Genomic DNA, 18,556 nt, shown 5'->3' with positions numbered 1-18,556 from the left:
CAGCTTCTGTTTCAAGCCAACCTTGTCCTGTGTGTATGTGTGTGTTTGTATTTTAGTGTATTCCTCTGTTCGTGGAGGCCGTGTTGGAACGGTTAACACGTGGTGTGAAGTCCAGCGAGCTCCGCACCATGTGTCTGCAGGTGGTAATTGCAGCTCTCTACTACAACCCCACCCTGCTGATGCACACACTAGAGAACATCCGCTTCCCACACAGCCCGGAGCCAATCACAGCACAGTTCGTCAACCAATGGATGAACGACACGGAGTTCTTCGTAGGGTGAGGCTGTTTGAACAGGAAATGCCTTTCATTTAGTTCAGAAGGACACATGCACTTTATTAACAGAGATTAATTTAGATAAAATAGCTTTATCTGTATTTGTGCTGATGTGGCGGCTTTTCCATGCAGCACTGTTTAGAACTGATTTTTAGAATTACTGTTAAATTATGGAATTTGAATTGAGGTAATAAACTGAATTAGAATTTTGAAGTTCATATAAATATATGTAACAGCTTAAAATCTAGCTTTAAATATTCAATAATTTCTGCTGTCGTTTTTTCAGTATGAATTATTCATGTTATCATGCATTAAATATAGGAAGTATTTCCAGAAATTAGATTACGGTTCAGTTCTAATTCACACATTTTTCCCAGTTCAGCTTTATGAGTATCATTACCTTATTTTTAATTCTCTTAGAAATGTTCAATCATCACCCCATAACATTTACTTGGAATACATAAATCATATTTTATTAAATTACGTATTTAATGTTTTTAAATATATGATTGCTTGTGTTGTTGTCATCCACAGACTACATGACCGTAAGATGTGCATCATTGGTCTCAGTGTTATGATGGAGCTGCCCAGCCGCCCCGCTGTCCTGGAGGAAGTAGCGGGTCAGATTGTCCCCTCCATCCTCCTCCTTTTCCTGGGTTTAAAGCACATCTACGCCTCCCGAGTGCTCAACAAACCAGAGCAGCTTGCCAGAGCTCAAGCTGCAGAGGAAGAGGAGAATGGTGAGATTGTGTGTGTTATGGGTGAGACATTCTTAAAGGGTTAGTCTACGCAAAAATGAAAATTATTAGGGGTGTAACGGTACACAAAAGTCAAGTCAACTTTATTTATATAGCGCTTTTAACAATGAAGATTGTTTCAAAGCAGCTTCACAGTGTTAAACAGGAAAATAATGCAACAGAATTTTATTCAGCCGTTTAGCCGTTCTGGAGAAAACGGTGATGTCATCAGTAGGGTTCGACCGATATGGATTTTTTAGTGCCGATACCGATTTTTTTTCATCAGCCTTAGCCGATGACCGATACGGGCTGCCGATTTTCTTGAGCCGATATTTGAAGCCGATACTGCTTTTGTTCCCTCAATTTACATCATAAAAATGACACAATTATCATGATGATAACAATTTAAAATTTACAACTTAAAAAAGTAACATTTATTGAACTAAAAAAAACTATATTTAACAAATAGTAAAAACAGGTGAGGTAGAACGAGAAAAAAAAAAGAGTTCAGTGGTGAAAATAAATTCCGAAAATAAATATTTAAGCATAAATAAAATAATTACACTATTTAACACAGTATCAACAAGCAAGCAGCATAATAAAGTGCACACTGACTGTACTATACTTAATTTTAAAACTATTTACAACCTAGTCATTTAATGGTTACACCCCCATCAATTGGGTTGTTTTAACCCAGCAATTGGGTTGTTTTAAGCAAACATGTAACCCAACCACTGGGTCAAAACAACCCAATTGCTGGGTTAGTCCATATTCAACCCAACTTGGGTTATTTTTAACCCAGCATTTTTTAGAGTCTAGGTTCACTTAACTTAATCTCTTGTAGAGCAACACCAGCAGTGATTCAGGAAAAAATCTCCCAATGCTCCACGTGAAACTTCAGTCTTTCAACCTTTTACCATCGTGTCAGTTCTCAATTGATTTTGATTAATATGCGCGAGGGAGAGAGAGCAAGAGAGATTGAAGACGGTGAGAGCTGCCTGTGGACGCCTGTCTGTAAATAATACAGGGAAAAAAAATATCGGCGGACGCAGCAGCCTTGTATCAGCCAATATATCGGTCTAACACAAGTCATCAGCTCATTTCAGTTATCATACAGTGACAATGTGGGCATTAGAACAGTAATTAGATCAGTAATTCGGTTAATTTAGTTTAATAATTAGATTTATTTGGATATTTAGTTGAAAAATGTAGTGTACCCAACTGAGCACGCCAAGCCAGAGGCGACAGTGGCAAGGAAACCAAAACCCCATCAGGTGACCTAATGGAGAAAAATAAACCTTGGGAGAAACCAGGCTCACTCGGGGTGCCAGTTCTCCTTTGGCCAATTAACAAACAGCGTATGATTATTATTCTGGCAACTTTACAGGTCAGAGGTCATAATAGATCGGAATATTCGAAAGATCAGCGGCAGCACACCGGAGACGGGTTTATTGAGGATGATGTGTCGATTAAATAATTATTAAATAGGAATAATCGAAATATCGGAGTCATCACGCCGGAGACAGGTTTATTGAGGATGCCGTGTCGATGAGGCAATTTTAGGGGGAGTCTAATTGACATGGTCTCTGCAGACACTTCAGGGTCATGCATTGGTCTTGTCTGGGCGCAGGTCCACCATCTGATCTGGATACGGCCTGGATCCGGCTGACTGCAGTAAACCTCGGGATAAAACAGAGAGACTATCAATAGCGTAGATGCCATTCTTCTGATGATGTAACGAGTACATCAGGTGTAATGGGAAGTGTTCCTGGTTCCGGTTGACCTAGTTAATGCAGCCTAACAATCATTTCATTGAAAAAGTGTTTTATGTGGACCGAACTGAAACCCCTGTACCGAAACGGTTCGATACGAATACGTATCACCCCTAAAAATTCTGTCATTAATTACTCGCCTTCATGCCGTTTCAAACCCGCAAGACTTTCGTTCATCTTCAGAACACAAATGAAGATATTTTTGATGAAATCTTAGAGCTTTCCTAGCTTTTCTGTCCCTCCATAGACAGTCTCTGCAACTACCACTTTCAAGCCTCAGAAAGGTAGTAAAGACATCATTAATGTGATCCATGTGACTCCAGTGGTTTAGCCTTAAATTTATGAAGCATTGTGAGTACTTTTTGTACGCAAAAAATATATGAAGTCACATAAGGGTGATCAGCCGTCCCGTTTTTTCCCAGGACAGTGCCGTATTTTTAGTGTCCCGGCTTATAATGGGGGAAAAAAATAATGTTTTATCCGGTCATCTTTTAGCGCTTAATAGCCTAATCAAAGGTAGCCAATTACGTCACAGTATATTTTAAAGAACAAAATTACCGTCCAATCACAATTACCTATCGATTTACATTTAAAGAGCACCTTCAAAACCATTAAAAAGGAGGAGTCACTGTCAGAGCCAAGTAAGTTAAGATGTGAAATTAGTGGAACTCGCTTTTCCATTTCTGTGCCGACATTACACAGCATATGCGTGCATTATATATATATATAATGTATATGTGTGTGTTAGGGGTTGCACAGACTAGTCGACTTTAATGCTCTGCCATTATGCTTTAAGCTTGACGTCGACTAGCCGCTGGCCTATAGAGGGCGCAGCAGAATAAGCTGTTTCCTTATGCCGAGTTCAGATTTGACTTCAGATTTTTTAACGTCAACATTTATGTGATGAAAGTCGAGTCGACGTTGACTAGTCGTTGATGATGTCATTAATGAACAAGTAATGCCAAGTTCACACTGCCCGATTTTAGCCCCGGTTTTGACTCGCCCAAACGTTTTGCGATCGCTGACAAATGCCCGAAATCGTAGGCAAATCTGTGCTCGTGCACGTGAGTGACAATCACGCAGTGTGAATTATCAAAAGCACGATCAGAGAGAATCGCAGATGAGCCGCCGACGCCCGTGAGATATTTGATATCTCTTTGATCATTCACACTGCATTATTGTCACTCACATTTCCTATGATTTCGGGCATTTGTCTGCGATTTCGCAAAACCTGTCGGCGAGTCAAAATCGGGGCTAAAATCGGGCAATGTGAATTCGGCATTATTTGTTCATTAATGACGTCATCAGCGACTAGTCGACTCGACTTTCAACACATAAATGTCAATGTTAAAAAATCTGAAGTTATGTGTGTGTCGATGTCAACCCCTAGTGTGTGTGTATATGCGTGTAGATACCAAAGACTGTAAAAAAATATGGACGTAGTGTCCGTGACGTCACCCATAGGATTCTGAAGAGCAGTTTTGAAGCGTGAAATAGGGACGAGTTGGCCGTTGCCATCTTGGCAGCGCATCATCGCGTGTCACTCCCAGATAACAGAAAATGGGCAAATGGGAGCTGAAGTGACGCGATGACTAACAGACAGCAGATAAATGGCTATCCACCTGTCACTCGAAGTAGCCACGCCCTTAATTATGCAGAACTTTAAGGCCTTATATAATGTAAACGAATGAGTTATAAAAAAATTCACCCCTATAAACCATGATAAAATTTAGTGACGGTTAGTAATATCGTTTAAAATTTAATTATCATTAAAACCGTGTGTGATTATCACGATTTTGAAAATTTGCGGTAAATCTTGTCCAGTCAGCGTCAGTCTGGTGCGCGCAACGCTATTTTTGAATGAGAAGAAATGGCAGAAGGCAGTGACAGCACTCGGGAGATTGTTCAGACTTCTAAAAGGACCAAATCTGAGGTGTGGTCATATTTTGGCTTTTACAAAAGTCCTGAGGGAAACTTAATCGAAGATGGTCACCCTGTCTGCAGAACATGCCAGAAGAAAGTCGCTGTAATATGGGGAACACTTCAAAACTACGAACGCAAGGCAAGTGGACTTTGACCTCACCACAAATACGTCTGGCAAATAATAACGTGAAGCAAACGAACAAATTCAGACAAGACTAGTGAGGTGACATTTAAGGGATAATCAGGGCTTGACATTAACAACCGGCATTTGCGGGTGTAACATTATTTCGGCTGCACACTAGACACTTTGGCAGTTGAACTTATTATAGTCTTCTCAAAAGCCATCTGTTATAGTCGCGTTGCGCATTATAACCTATCACACGTGTTTCTATTGAGTTTACGAATGAAATGTCTCAAAATCAGAGGCGTTCAGATGAGCCGGAGTTTTGTTCAGAGCGCGCGCCGCGCTCACTGGCTGAAATCTGCACTCAAAATGTGCGATGTACGCAAGAGATTCACTCATCATACAGTGATTGACTGTTTCTGTTCTATTTCAGCAGCGAAAATAGTTTCAAACAAACACAGCAGAACCACAGCGCATCTGATGTGACTGGCATAAAGTTGGCGAATTTAGGGACCGTCTCTAAAGTTACATACAACATTGGTAACGTTATACGCGTTTCTGACTTCAATAGCATTTGAAGGGAATGACAGTCATAAAACTGACTGTAAAGTGTTCATCTAGGTGTCAGGTATGATGCACACCTTTTCATATTTAATAAAATAAACAGTCAAATCATGAAAATATGGAAATGTATTATTTCACTAGGATACTGCTTGGGCTCTTACACAAAATATGCTAGATTTAAATGCATCATTGCTGAAGACTGATGAGAATATTACTTGAGAATATATTTACAGAGATAATATTAGAGATTATATTTACACCAAATTATTATTATTTATGCGTTGCTATTGACGACGGCCATTATAAGGAAGTAAATCCCACAGAATAGAATCTAGCTTTAAAAAGTTGCTAAGAGCTGCTTTTATTTATTTGTTGTTTGTTGATTTTCAAATATAAAACTTGTTGAAATGTTTTAAGTGCGTGCATCTGTTCTTTTTGAACACTTTCATCTCATTTGAACAAAACCGTGATAATATTGATAACCGTGATTATTTGGGTCACTATAATCGTGATGTGAAATTTCCATACCGTTTCATCCCTACCCCCCCTCACAGTTGTCATAAAGGGCAAAATTAGCCGTATAGACCAAAACCACAATTTGTACCAGGCTGTAAACGTGTTTTTCTGCCGTAAAGTTGGGCATTTTAACACGGGGCTCAATGAGATTCTGCTCCCTTCTGGAGCCTGTTGATGAATTGCCATTTATGTCACTTCCGTATTGGCTTCAAGAGAAACTGCAGGAGGTTGCCGCTTGGTAGATACTTTTATGTGTGCGGTGGGGTGAGGGTGCCTGTCCCATATTCCACTCTGAGAAATCTGCTCACCCTATGGATCACATTAATAATATCTTTACTTCCTTTCTGATGCTTGAAAGTGGTAGTTGCGTAGCTGTCAATGGAGGAACAGAAATCTCTCAGATTTCATCAAAAAGATCTTCATTTGTGTTCTGAAGATGAACGAAAGTCTTTGGAATGGCATGAGGGCGAGTGCATGATGACAGAAATTTCATTTTTGGGTGAACTAACCCTTAAAGCATTTCACTTTCAAAATATTAGGCATCTGTATCTTTAAGACTTTGATATGCCTCATTTACATATAGAACCCTTAAAGGTACCATAGCAATTACTTAGTAATGCTAAAGATCACGAGCGAGTGGAAAACGGTCTTTTGAAAAGATGTTTTGGTGCACAAAACCTTGACTAGTGCAATAAATGAATTGGCCACTTGTACAGAAGATCACATCCAACAGAATGTAATTAAGAACTATCAAGTCCAATGTTCTTTGTTGTTGTTGCTCTCGGGGGTCTGTATGGTTATATTAATCTCACAGCTTCATCAAGTCATTATCTCACTTCACCTCAGGTAAACCTAATCCCTGCACAGGAAGTACTATTTCTGGCATATATAGCTTCAGGTTGGTCTTTAGTCATCAGGCTTTACAGATGACTGAGAACTGATTGTATCTCTCTAACAGGGCCCCGGAGACATGGGAAATGGAGGAACGACTTGCGCATGTTAGTTTAACATGATTCTGAACCTTTGGGCATCAAGCACTTGACTCTAACGAATTAAATTGATCTCCACGACACTACACCCCTGACCTGAATTCTGACAGCGTCGTACTGTTGTAGTTATGATATTTATTGATACTATGATTCTGGTTCCTGTGAGACAGACATCAGCTTTGCATACTTCTAGTACACTCTTAATGTTTGTACTTAGTTTGTACTGAAGAGACCAATGTAAGCTTAAATCTATTCAAATGTAGTGAGGAGTTTGTTTAAATCTGGAAACATTGACTTATTCAAGAGATATTCCCTGAAAACAAGCCCTAATTTCGTATGTGGTTTTGCTTATGAATATGTATACAATATGAAAATACACTCACCTAAAGGATTATTAGGAACACCTTACTAATACTGTGTTTGACCCCCTTTCGCCTTCAGAACTGCCTTAATTCTACGTGGCATTGATTCATCAAGGTGCTGAAAGCATTCTTTAGAAATGTTGGCCCATATTGATAGGATAGCATCTTGCAGTTGATGGAGATTTGTGGGATGCACTTCCTGGGCACGAAGCTCCCGTTCCACCACATCCCAAAGATGCTCTATTGGGTTGAGATCTGGTGACTGTGGGGGCCATTTTAGTACAGTGAACTCATTGTCATGTTCAAGAAACCAATTTGAAATGATTCGAGCTTTGTGACATGGTGCATTATCCTGCTGGATGTAGCCATCAGAGGATGGGTACATGGTGGTCATAAAGGGATGGACATGGTCAGAAACAATGCTCAGGTAGGCCGTGGCATTTAAACGATGCCCAATTGGCACTAAGGGGCCTAAAGTGTGCCAAGAAAACATCCCCCACACCATTACACCACCACCACCAGCCTGCACAGTGGTAACAAGGCATGATGGATCCATGTTCTCATTCTGTTTACGCCAAATTCTGACTCTACCATCTGAATGTCTCAACAGAAATCGAGACTCATCAGACCAGGCAACATTTTTCCAGTCTTCAACTGTCCAATTTTGGTGAGCTTGTGCAAATTGTAGCCTCTTTTACCTATTTGTAGTGGAGATGAGTGGTACCCGGTGGGGTCTTCTGCTGTTGTAGCCCATCCGCCTCAAGGTTGTGCGTGTTGTGGCTTCACAAATGCTTTGCTGCATACCTCGGTTTTAACGAGTGGTTATTTCAGTCAAAGTTGCTCTTCTATCAGCTTGAATCAGTCGGCCCATTCTCCTCTGACCTCTAGCATCAACAAGGCATTTTCGCCCACAGGACTGCCGCATACTGGATGTTTTTCCCTTTTCACACCATTCTTTGTAAACCCTAGAAATGGTTGTGCGTAAAAATCCCAGTAACTGAGCAGATTGTGAAATACTCAGACCGGCCCGTCTGGCACCAACAACCATGCCACGCTCATAATTGCTTAAATCACTTTTCTTTCCCATTCTGACATTCAGTTTGGAGTTCAGGAGATTGTCTTGACCAGGACCACACCCCTAAATGCATTGAAGCAAGCAACTGCCATGTGATTGGTTGATTAGATAATTGCATTAATGAGAAATTGAACAGTTATTCCTAATAATCCTTTAGGTGAGTGTATTCTTATTGTAAAACATGGGGAAAATACTGATTACCACCATTGTATATCTATTGGATCATGTGCAATGAGATTTTTTTTTGGCCTCATACTATTGGGACCAGTAGATTCGTACTCTGTAAATCTCTATATTTAGAAGTGACCTTTACTTCGACAAGATCCAGACTACATCAAGTTCGCTGCACTGGAATCTGAGTTTGGAAATTCATCACAATGTCTGTTTTCCAGAGGAGATTCCTAGCGATGAGGATGAGGTCGGAGAGAAAGGGGTGGCCCTGCAGTCGTCCGGCGCTCCCACTGGGAATGACAACGACGATGAAGATGATGAGGACGATGATGAATACTGGGATGATGAGGGTCTTGAGGGGACCCCATTGGAGGAATACAGTACACCACTGGACTACGACAACGGAGAGGACGAATATCAGTTCTTCACCGCCTCCCTGCTCCGTATGCACATTTTTCTATTCCATAATATACCACACATTTACATATTACATTTATTATGTATGAGATATGTCACACTATGCCATAATTGCATAGGAGAGCCACACCCACAGTGAAATCTCATTTGCCCAAAATCCTACATATTGATCCATATTGATGAGTATTAAATAAATGAGTAGTTGATGCATAACTTGTCAAACGCTTGTTTTAATCGACATCATGATTTTAGGTTAAACTTCATTTTTGCCTCCACTAATTTATTTGAAATTGTTTTTAAAAATAAAAATTAATGGAATTTCTTAATTAACTATTAAATAAATATTTAATCAATAATTCAATATTTTCTATAGCATGTCAACTCCTCAAATATCAATTGTTACTGTTTTTTTCCTGTGCTCAATATATATATTTAATATTGATTTAAAACTATATATATATATATATATATATATATATATATATATATATATATATATATATATATATATATATATATATATATATATATATATATATATATTAGGGCTGTCAAAAGATTAATCGCGATTAATCGCAGTCAAAATAAAAGTTTGTGTTTACATAATATATGTGTGTGTACACTGTTAATTATTATTTTTATATAAATACACACACATTCATGTATATATTTAAGAAATATTTGCATGTATATACATTTATATAATCTATAATATATATAAATATAAATGTTTTATATATAAAAATATTTTTTTCTTAAATATATACATGCTTGTGTGTGTATTTATATATAAATAATAATTAACAGAGTACACACACATATATTATGTAAACACAAACTTTTATTTTGGCTGCGATTAATCGCGATTAATCTTTTGACAGCCCTAATATATATATATATATATATATATATATACTATAACACTTTCATTTTAATGTTCACATAAAATATTTGTTATCCCTGGCCATATTTTTTATCTTTTTGCTTACTCCACTGGTGGTTATATCTTCATAATTTATTTGATTAATATTGAATACTTTTTATTTTGATGTTCACATAATTTATTTTTTCCTGGTTATCTTTTTATCATTTTGCTTATGGTTCATTTGAAATGGTCCTGTGGTGTGGCAAATTAAAAAATTAATAATATGCCATGTGTTTTCTTAATTAAGTAAGTTAATTAAATTATTTAAGTGGCATGTATAATCATTTAAAAAAAAATTGTTTGATGAATTAAATATTACATATAGCACCATTTTTTTTTTCTTCGCGCAATCTCCTTTATTATCTTCACACTTTAGACTTTAGAGTCCAATTCTCACTATTTACTAACTATTAACTATAACTTTTGCCTCAATAATCTCCTGAATACTGTTTATTAATAGTTAATAGTAATAAACAGTAATAGTTAGTAATAGTATATAGTAAGCTGGTTGTTACATTTAGGTATTGGCTAGGATTACGAATGTAGAATATGGTCATGCAGAATAAGGCATTAATATTTGCTTTATAAGTACTAATAAACAGCTAATATCATAGTAATATGTATTACTTAAAAAGCAACTAGTTGGTTAAGAAAATTGGACCCTAAACTAAAGCATTACCTTTATTTGTTTTATTACGTTGGATGAATATTTGTTTATTTTTCATTTATTTGAATAGCAAAATAAATTCTGGAACTATTGTCGACAAGTGAAACAGCAATCATTGGAAACATTTCCTTTTGCAGGTGTTCAGAGTTCAGATGCAGGCTGGTATCAGTCCCTCACGTCTCCACTGAGCGAAGACCAGAGGAAACAACTGCAGGAGATCTACAGCCTATCCCAGCAGAGGAGGAGTGCAGGAGTTAAAGGACTGTGGTAAGTGTGTTTGATTGTGACCTTTTCAAAGACATGGATCGGTGCTTCACAACAGCTACAAGCAGCACATCAACGGTGACTGCTCTGAGACTCCACAGGAAGCACGGCTTCCCTTGAAACATTGGCTTATTTATCTTGTATAAATAGGCTTTGTTCACACTGTCAGTTTTTTGATTTTACAACCGAAATGTCCCGTTCAGGGCTTGACATGAACTTTTTTGCTCACCAGCCGCTGTGGCTAGTGGTTACTAGCTTTTCTCTGGCCATTTGGCATCGATACCATGGGGGGAAAACTGCCGTATAGACATTTTTTATATTATCTCATAATTTGGCAGCAGGTAATGTATATTAGGCTGCTGTCACTTTAAGACCTGACGCACAGATCCATTATACTGTTACACAAGCGTTTCTTTCTCAACTGTTTACATTCACTTAAAACAGAACTGACTGTGTTTACTCGAATACTCGCCAAGACCGGCGCAATAAGCAGCGAAAACGAGATCAATTTAGTACTGAGAGGCGGCTTTATGTGTGCACACTTTGGGCGTGAGCACAAAATCTGGGGGAATGACTAAAATTATGCACGATACGCGCAATCCCACGCTGAAATTCAAGCCCTGTGACAGCAAAAATATTCATCTGGAGCAAATGAAACGAGTGAGCGAGAAGAGGTGGGTTTGTGTGTCAACTCGCTGTCGGAGAGATAATGGCCCCATTTACACTGCATGGTTCAAGTGACCCATTTCCGATTTTTCCCTCTCATGTGGCACAGATCGAATATGACGTGAACGTGTAAGCAGGAAAAAAAACGCATGAATTCTGATATCCTCAGATCGGATTCAGGCCTCACTCATATGTGGTAATAAATCCGATATGATTCGCATACGTGCATTTGCGTCTGCCATGTAAGCGGTCAAATCGGATATCCCCCAGTAAATGCGAGTCGTACGTCATTGAAAAAGGGACGGAGGCGAATGACGTCAACTCAGGTGGACACGAACTGCGATCAGATGACAATAAGGGCTCTCTTCTTTTTTCTCCGCCTTACGAGAGCAATGTTTTGCTGACCTTTAAAGATAGTGCGGACAGCAAAACATTGAATAATCATTTCGTCTGCGTCCATTGCATATTGCGCTGTTTCACCTCCTTTTCCGGGTCAGAACGTCTTGGGCTGCTTCTCACTGATAATCCACTGAGTTATGTGATGAGGAAGTGTTTGTTGACAGTTTGCACTTTAGCATGGCAGCTCGCGGACAAACTTGGAGAGGTGCAGATATTAACTTGGGACTATATTATCAAAGTTTGGGGATTTCATGTGTTGCGTAATATCTCTGCACCCAAGTAGCAGTGCTTCGCCTGTGCTTCCCCATAATATAGTCCCAAGTTAATATCTGTCTAGGAAATCGCCTAGTCTTAATCTGTATAGCTATTTGTATTCGTTGTGAATACGCAGGCCACAAGAAGTAATCAGGTGGGGTTTTGTTTGTTTTTTTAATCACTTTTACTCGGGACATGCTAGCTGACTGAGACAAAAATGCATTTGCCCACATATCTAAATGTAGGAAAGAAGTTGAATAAGCCCTATTTCTAAAAACGGTGGAGTGTTCCTTTAAGCAAAGACAATCATGTGCACTGATATAACTGGAGTACAAGGTTATGAGATGCATTATGTGAATGCTTGGCTATAGAGAAGCAACATGTTTAAAAAGTCTGTTTTTCAACAGTGTATAGGCTGTTCCCAATTGTCAAATCATACACAACCACGTCACATAGGCTAACTCTATGAGTATTATCATGCTATAAGTGGCTGCAACCATACAGTGTGCGAATGCACTGTCAAACACACGCACACGCGCACACTTTCTCTCTCTCTCTGGTTGTTTCTGTTGAAAAAAATGGCTGCTGTTCTCTGGTTTTCAACAAATAATTTCATTTATTCTTTCTTTTTCCTATTCGAAGCTAGAGCTGCAACATTGAAAGCTCCAGCTCTGTGTTTCGGCCGAAAAAGCATTTATTTGATCAAAGATACAGCAATAATGTGAAATATTATTACCTGTTCTGTCACATGGTCCTTCAGAAATCCTTCTAATATGCAGATGTGCTGCTCAAGAAACATTTCTGATTATTATCAATGTTGAAAACAGTTGTGCTACTTAATATTATTGTAGAAACGTGATGCTCTTTCAGGATTCTTTGGTGAAAAGAAAGCTCAAAAGAAGTGTCTATTTGAAATAGAAATGCTATTGACGTCATACAGCACTGCTACATGAGGAAAATATATTTTTCAGTCTCGTCTGATACATGATTTATAGAGCTCTCAAATGGGCGGGACAATGATTGAAATGGTGATTTACATGATTGACAGGGTTTTAAATTAAAAACGTCACCGTTAACCGAGTGCTTGGAGTCACCGGTGAAGCATTTGTAAGCACATTTAACGTTGACATGACATTATTAATCCGTCTGATGACTGCTGTTGTTACTTCGAACCTTGAAATAATTCAAGATTGCCTCATTCTCTCTCCATAGACATGTTCCAGTTGTTCCGAGGCGGTTCGGAGAGACCTGACACTTTGGATTTGAATCTGTAACGAAGACACCCTGAACTCTGGATACTGGAGACATCTCGGTCATGATGGGTGGGATTATTAACCCAAGACCCAAAGCAAGCTCTTCAGATCCGAGACTCTTAACAGGAACACTGGGATTGAGAGCGAGATCTTTAAAACTGGTCAGAGAGGCTCCAGTGAGGAAGTTGAAGAGGTTACTCTGGGTCACCCTTTCCCTGAAGCTGTGTTAGTGTGTTTGTGTGTGTGTGAGAGAGAGTGTGAGAGTGTGTATATAAGTAACTGAATGTTATATATTCTGTTTCTCTCAGTCTCTCCTCCTTTTGCAATGAGTCAGTAAGAAACTCGACCAAGACAGTGAGGTGAGACATGTCAAGGCAAGCCAGAGAGACAGACGGACACAGTTTCAGATTTGCCGTGTTGGTCAGTGCCTTCAGAGATGCGTAGGCATATTTCTGCCCAAACCGATGACATGTGCACTGGCTAGATGTCAGAAGGGTGATGTTTATAGTTGTCATATGTTTGTATGTTTCAGAGTTTGTTTTTGTAACAGTCTGTTTTCAGAATTAACTTAAGTCATAAAAGTTAATATAACACTAATCATTCGCAGGGTTGTTTTTTTTTTGTATAACTGTGCGGTCATTTGTGTATATTTCCTGAACCGGATCATATTTCACCCTGAAATCAAATTTAAAGGATATATATATATATATATATATATTTTTTTTTTTACACTTTATTTTTTAACAAAACTATTTTAGGACCATTAGGATTTTTTGCATTGTGACATTTTCTTGACAACTAACTACAGATTGCAAATAAAATTTCCCTTAGGACACATTTTTTTCTTATTTTAAATCTCATCCTCATCCTCCCCTCGCACTTTGTAACAAATCCTTCCCTCGCAGGTCAAAATGACCCGAAGCCCCTAAAATTATACTTAATTTTTCTACGTCCAGAAAGCTTATTTTATTTCATTTTGTTAATATTTTTTCTATTTTTTAATGCATTTTCCCCCTTTAATTTACTAGACTTTATCAATAAATAATAAATAAATTGTAAAAAAAAACTACTTTTAATTCAGCTCAAAATATCTTACATTGGTGTCTTTGCCGACCTCTTGTGGAAAAAAGATAAAATAAGATGATATTTCATGACTCTTGCCACTAGATGGCCTTATAGCTCTATATGGAGCAAATAAGCTGTTCCGCTGGGTCCTAAAGTCAGTTTCTCTTCAACATTCAGATACACATGTATTGTCTGGCTATCACCAGACCAAGCTCAATCTTTTAAGATTGAACATTAGTCTGGGGAGTCTGCTCTGTATTTTCTACTGTACAAGAGGCGTGATCAACGGGCATAGTTAAAATGACTCTGTATGCAATTGGATAGTCCTTCAACCAATCAGACCAACGATCCAGGTGACGTACTTTGCAGAGTATTTTTCGCTTCTCAGGCCCTGTCCCAAATGGCACACTTCATGTGCACTTTCGGTCTTGTGGACTTACAATGGCCGCTGCGTGCGCGTGTCCGTTAAGTCCACGAGACCGCAGGGTGTCCCATTTGTCATTTTAGATCTCAGAAGGGTGCTCGCGAGCGCCCCCTTTGAGGTTGATATGCGCCCTCGATGCGCACTTCTGCCGAGCCCTCACTGGTACGGGTTACGCAGCGGACTTCTTCCCGGCAGTCAAAGCGGCATTACGTTGTGAAAGTGCGGACTCAGAGGAAGACCGTGAGGGTTTAGGGTGCCATTTGGGACAGGGCCTCTATTGTCATTGTGTTAAACCTGCCAGTAGCGTGCCAGGTGGATAAGCCAGTTTGTGATTGGTCCCCGCAGATTTGTAACGGAAGCAGGATAGAAAAGCAGATCGGGCTGGGTCTAACACACGTAGACATTATAAAATAATTTTTGGGTGGTTTTAGCATCTTTAGCTCAAATTTAGAGAATTTTTCTATGTGTACTAAAGCATTCGTTGCACTCCTTTCATTCCTATGGGGGTCAAATTGACCCGAATTTGTTACTTTTTTCATTTCAACCACAAAACTCCTCAAAATTTTGTCTATTCTTAGTTCAAGTGCGACAAAAGTCCAAGGGACTTGGACCACTCTGATGAACTTTTTCTTTTTTTAATGAGTTTCAGGTCAAAATGACCCAAGAGAAGGATGAGGGTTAATATATATGTGTGTGTGTATATATAAAATGTGTATATTATTATTATTATTATTTTAATTTAGTACTTCAGACACTACCATGAGTTATTATGCACTTTTACAAAAAAAGTAATGTAATTTTTGTGGGGTGTTGTTATGGCTACTGCTACTGACCGTTGGTGGAGAGGATTAAACTGTGCTTAATTGTCATGAAAATAATTCCACAATGCAAAACAGCACCATCAGCAGTCAGTCTTGCCGTTCAATCTGGTTGCAAGAGTGATTTGACTGTAGGGAGCCACCAGATATATTTAAACAGCCCCCCAGATGGGTCATTTGAAAGTTTCTTGCATAAAATCATATTTAGCCAGATGTTCACCTGTCAGTGAATCTTTGAAAGTGCATTTATCATCGTGATTCATTATCCCTGTCTTCCTGTTCCATTAGCAAGTCCAAACCCAGGGCAATTTGCTTATGACTGGTTCTGCGTGGAAGCACAGGTCACGGTCAAGGCAGTGCAATCATTGTGTGAAATATCCCACAGCTCTTTATTGATTTCCTGCCTGAGCTCTCTCTCTCTCTCTCGTTCGCCCCATAATTTGCATTTATTTCTCTCTTTCTCTCTTGCGTTCTCGTTTTCTCCTCCAAAATGTCACATTGGTGGCCATAGTTTCTGCCAAAATATGGAGCCGTAACAAATTATGGCATTTTGTGTAAACGATGTGAGACGCTTTCAGGCTCTATTTGCCCTTTTGTTTAATCTCATTTTAATGGCCACGATTTAAACAAATTAAAATTGCAATCAGTAGCATAAGCTTTAAACCTAACTCAAATTAGCTAGTGTCGTACAAGAATAATTGTGTGCTATTTTAGACAAAAATATGAAAAAGAGCCAAAAGCAACATGTTCTTCAAATCACACACCATTAATATCAACACAAAGAGCTGTAGATTGTTTTCCATTGCATGAAACTCGAATCATATTATTTGAACATTAAGATGGCTATAATACATCGTTTACAGTCGTTTGCTGCTTTAAAATAGTTTTTGCTTCCATTTCTCCAGTAATCACAATTTTTTTTCGAAGTTAATTACAAAAATGTTGCAGAAAATAATGGTAAAAATGTGAGGTAAATAAAAATGTTGAATGAAAGGAAAATAAAAATAAATTCAATATTTTAAAATCAATTTTTTTATAGCTCCATTTTATTTCCATGTATCGCTTTTGTTCCATCTGTTATTATTTCATTTTTTTCATATGCTCATTCATTTGCATCTCTCTCCCTCTCTCATTTACATCAGTCTCTTTCTCTATTTCTAAGTCTCTTTCTCTATTTCTCATTCTCTCTCTCTCTCTCTCATTTACATCAGTCTCTTTTCTATTTCTCAGTCTCTTTCTCTATTTCTCGTTTCTCTCTCTCTCTCTCTCTCTCTCTCTCTCTCTCTCTCTCTCTCTCTCTCTCTCTCTCTCTCTCTCTCTCTCTCTTACACCAGTCTCTTTCCCTATTTCTCATCCTTTCTCTCTCTCATTACATCAGTCTCTCTCTATTTCTATTTCTCATTCTCTCTCTCTCATTACATCAGTCTCTCTCTATTTCTATTTCTCATCCTTTCTCTCATTACATCAGTCTCTCTCTATTTCTATTTCTCATTCTCTCTCTCATTTACATCAGTCTCTTTTCTATTTCTCAGTCTCTTTCTCTATTTCTCATTCTCTCTCTCTCATTTACATCAGTCTCTTTCTCTATTTCTCATTTTCTCTCTCTCTCTTTTTACACCAGTCTCTTTCCCCATTTCTCATCCTTTCTCTCATTTACATCAGTCTCTCTCTATTTCTATTTCTCATTCTCTCTCTCTCTCATTTACATCAGTCTCTCTCTATTTCTATTTCTCATCCTTTCTCTCATTTACATCAGTCTCTCTCTATTTCTATTTCTCATTCTCTCTCTCTCATTTACATCAGTCTCTTTTCTATTTCTCAGTCTCTTTCTCTATTTCTCATTCTCTCTCTCTCTTACACCAGTCTCTTTCCCTATTTATCATCCTTTCTCTCTCTCATTTTCATCAGTCTCTTTCTCTATTTCTCATTCTCTCTCTCTCTCTCTCTCTCTCTCTCTCTCTCTCTCAAATTCAAATTCAAATTCAAATTCAAAATTGCTTTATTGGCATGAATGTAAATTGTACAATATTGCCAAAGGAATATATGAACATAAATAATAATACATATATGAACATAAATAATTATACGTGAACATTAATAATAATATTAATGATGATAATAAACATCAATATTACAACATAACTTAAACTTAAATTAACAGTGTAACAAATTAGAACATTTGATACCACAGTGTTTTGACATATATACACTCACATGTACTGAGGGTCACTGTGGTGGACAATAGGGAAACACACTGAGGTCAGACGCAACACACACACACATTACACACACATTCACCTACTGTCTCTCAGGCTGTGGCACACACACACGTATCTCGCAGCCAGTGCTGCTGTCTGTCCCTCTCCTAATATTATCTTTATTTTATCTACTTCAGTCATGGCTGTAAAGTTTTTTATTAATGTACTGAATTTGTTAAAGTAGAGGTCTCTTATGGACATGTATTTGTGACAGTGAAGGAGGAAGTGCGTCTCTGTCTCGATCTCTCCTGTCCTACAGTGAACACACACCCTTTGCTCTCTGGGTAACCAGCTCTTTCTGTGTCTTCATGTCTAGACAATATCTGCCCTCTTTCTTTTAGGCCAGCACGAGCTACTCCCTCTAACCCTTGGTTATCTGATGTTATTCGTGAACATCGGACAACACTCAGGGCAGCAGAGAGGAAATGGCATAAATCAAATCACCCATCAGATCTAGCTAAGTATCAGTCTTTGCTCTCATCCTTCTCGAATGAAGTTCACGCAGCTAAATATTCTTATTTCCAAAACAAAATCAGCAGCACCACAAACTCACGCACATTATTCAGAACCTTCAACTCTCTACTCTGTCCTCCTCCACCACCTCCCACCACCTCCCTATCTCCAGACGACTTTGCACA

At 38.4% G+C, this 18,556-nt stretch overlaps 1 protein-coding gene across 3 annotated transcripts in view; it reads left to right on the top strand.

The window, feature by feature from the left end:
- The window catches only part of ipo8 (importin 8), a gene marked incomplete at its 3' end in the record, with an annotated part of 41,532 nt that extends 27,577 nt beyond the window's left edge, over nt 1–13,955 (top strand). The window contains exons 21-25 of one of the 3 annotated variants that reach the window (XM_079817543.1): nt 57–277; nt 809–1,014; nt 8,729–8,950; nt 10,654–10,783; nt 13,313–13,955. In XM_079817543.1, the coding sequence (XP_079673669.1) occupies nt 57–277; nt 809–1,014; nt 8,729–8,950; nt 10,654–10,783; nt 13,313 (780 nt within the window). Of the gene's footprint in view, nt 1–56; nt 278–808; nt 1,015–8,728; nt 8,951–10,653; nt 10,788–13,312 lie in introns of those variants that run through there. The other 2 variants (XM_079817544.1, XM_079817542.1) reach the window with 2 other exon arrangements.
- Between the last annotated feature and the right edge of the window lie 4,601 nt (nt 13,956–18,556).

Source organism: Gobio gobio (assembly GCF_949357685.1).
Source record: "Gobio gobio genome assembly, chromosome: 5".
Classification (NCBI taxonomy): domain Eukaryota; kingdom Metazoa; phylum Chordata; class Actinopteri; order Cypriniformes; family Gobionidae; genus Gobio; species Gobio gobio.
This window is presented reverse-complemented; position numbering and strand designations above follow the sequence as displayed.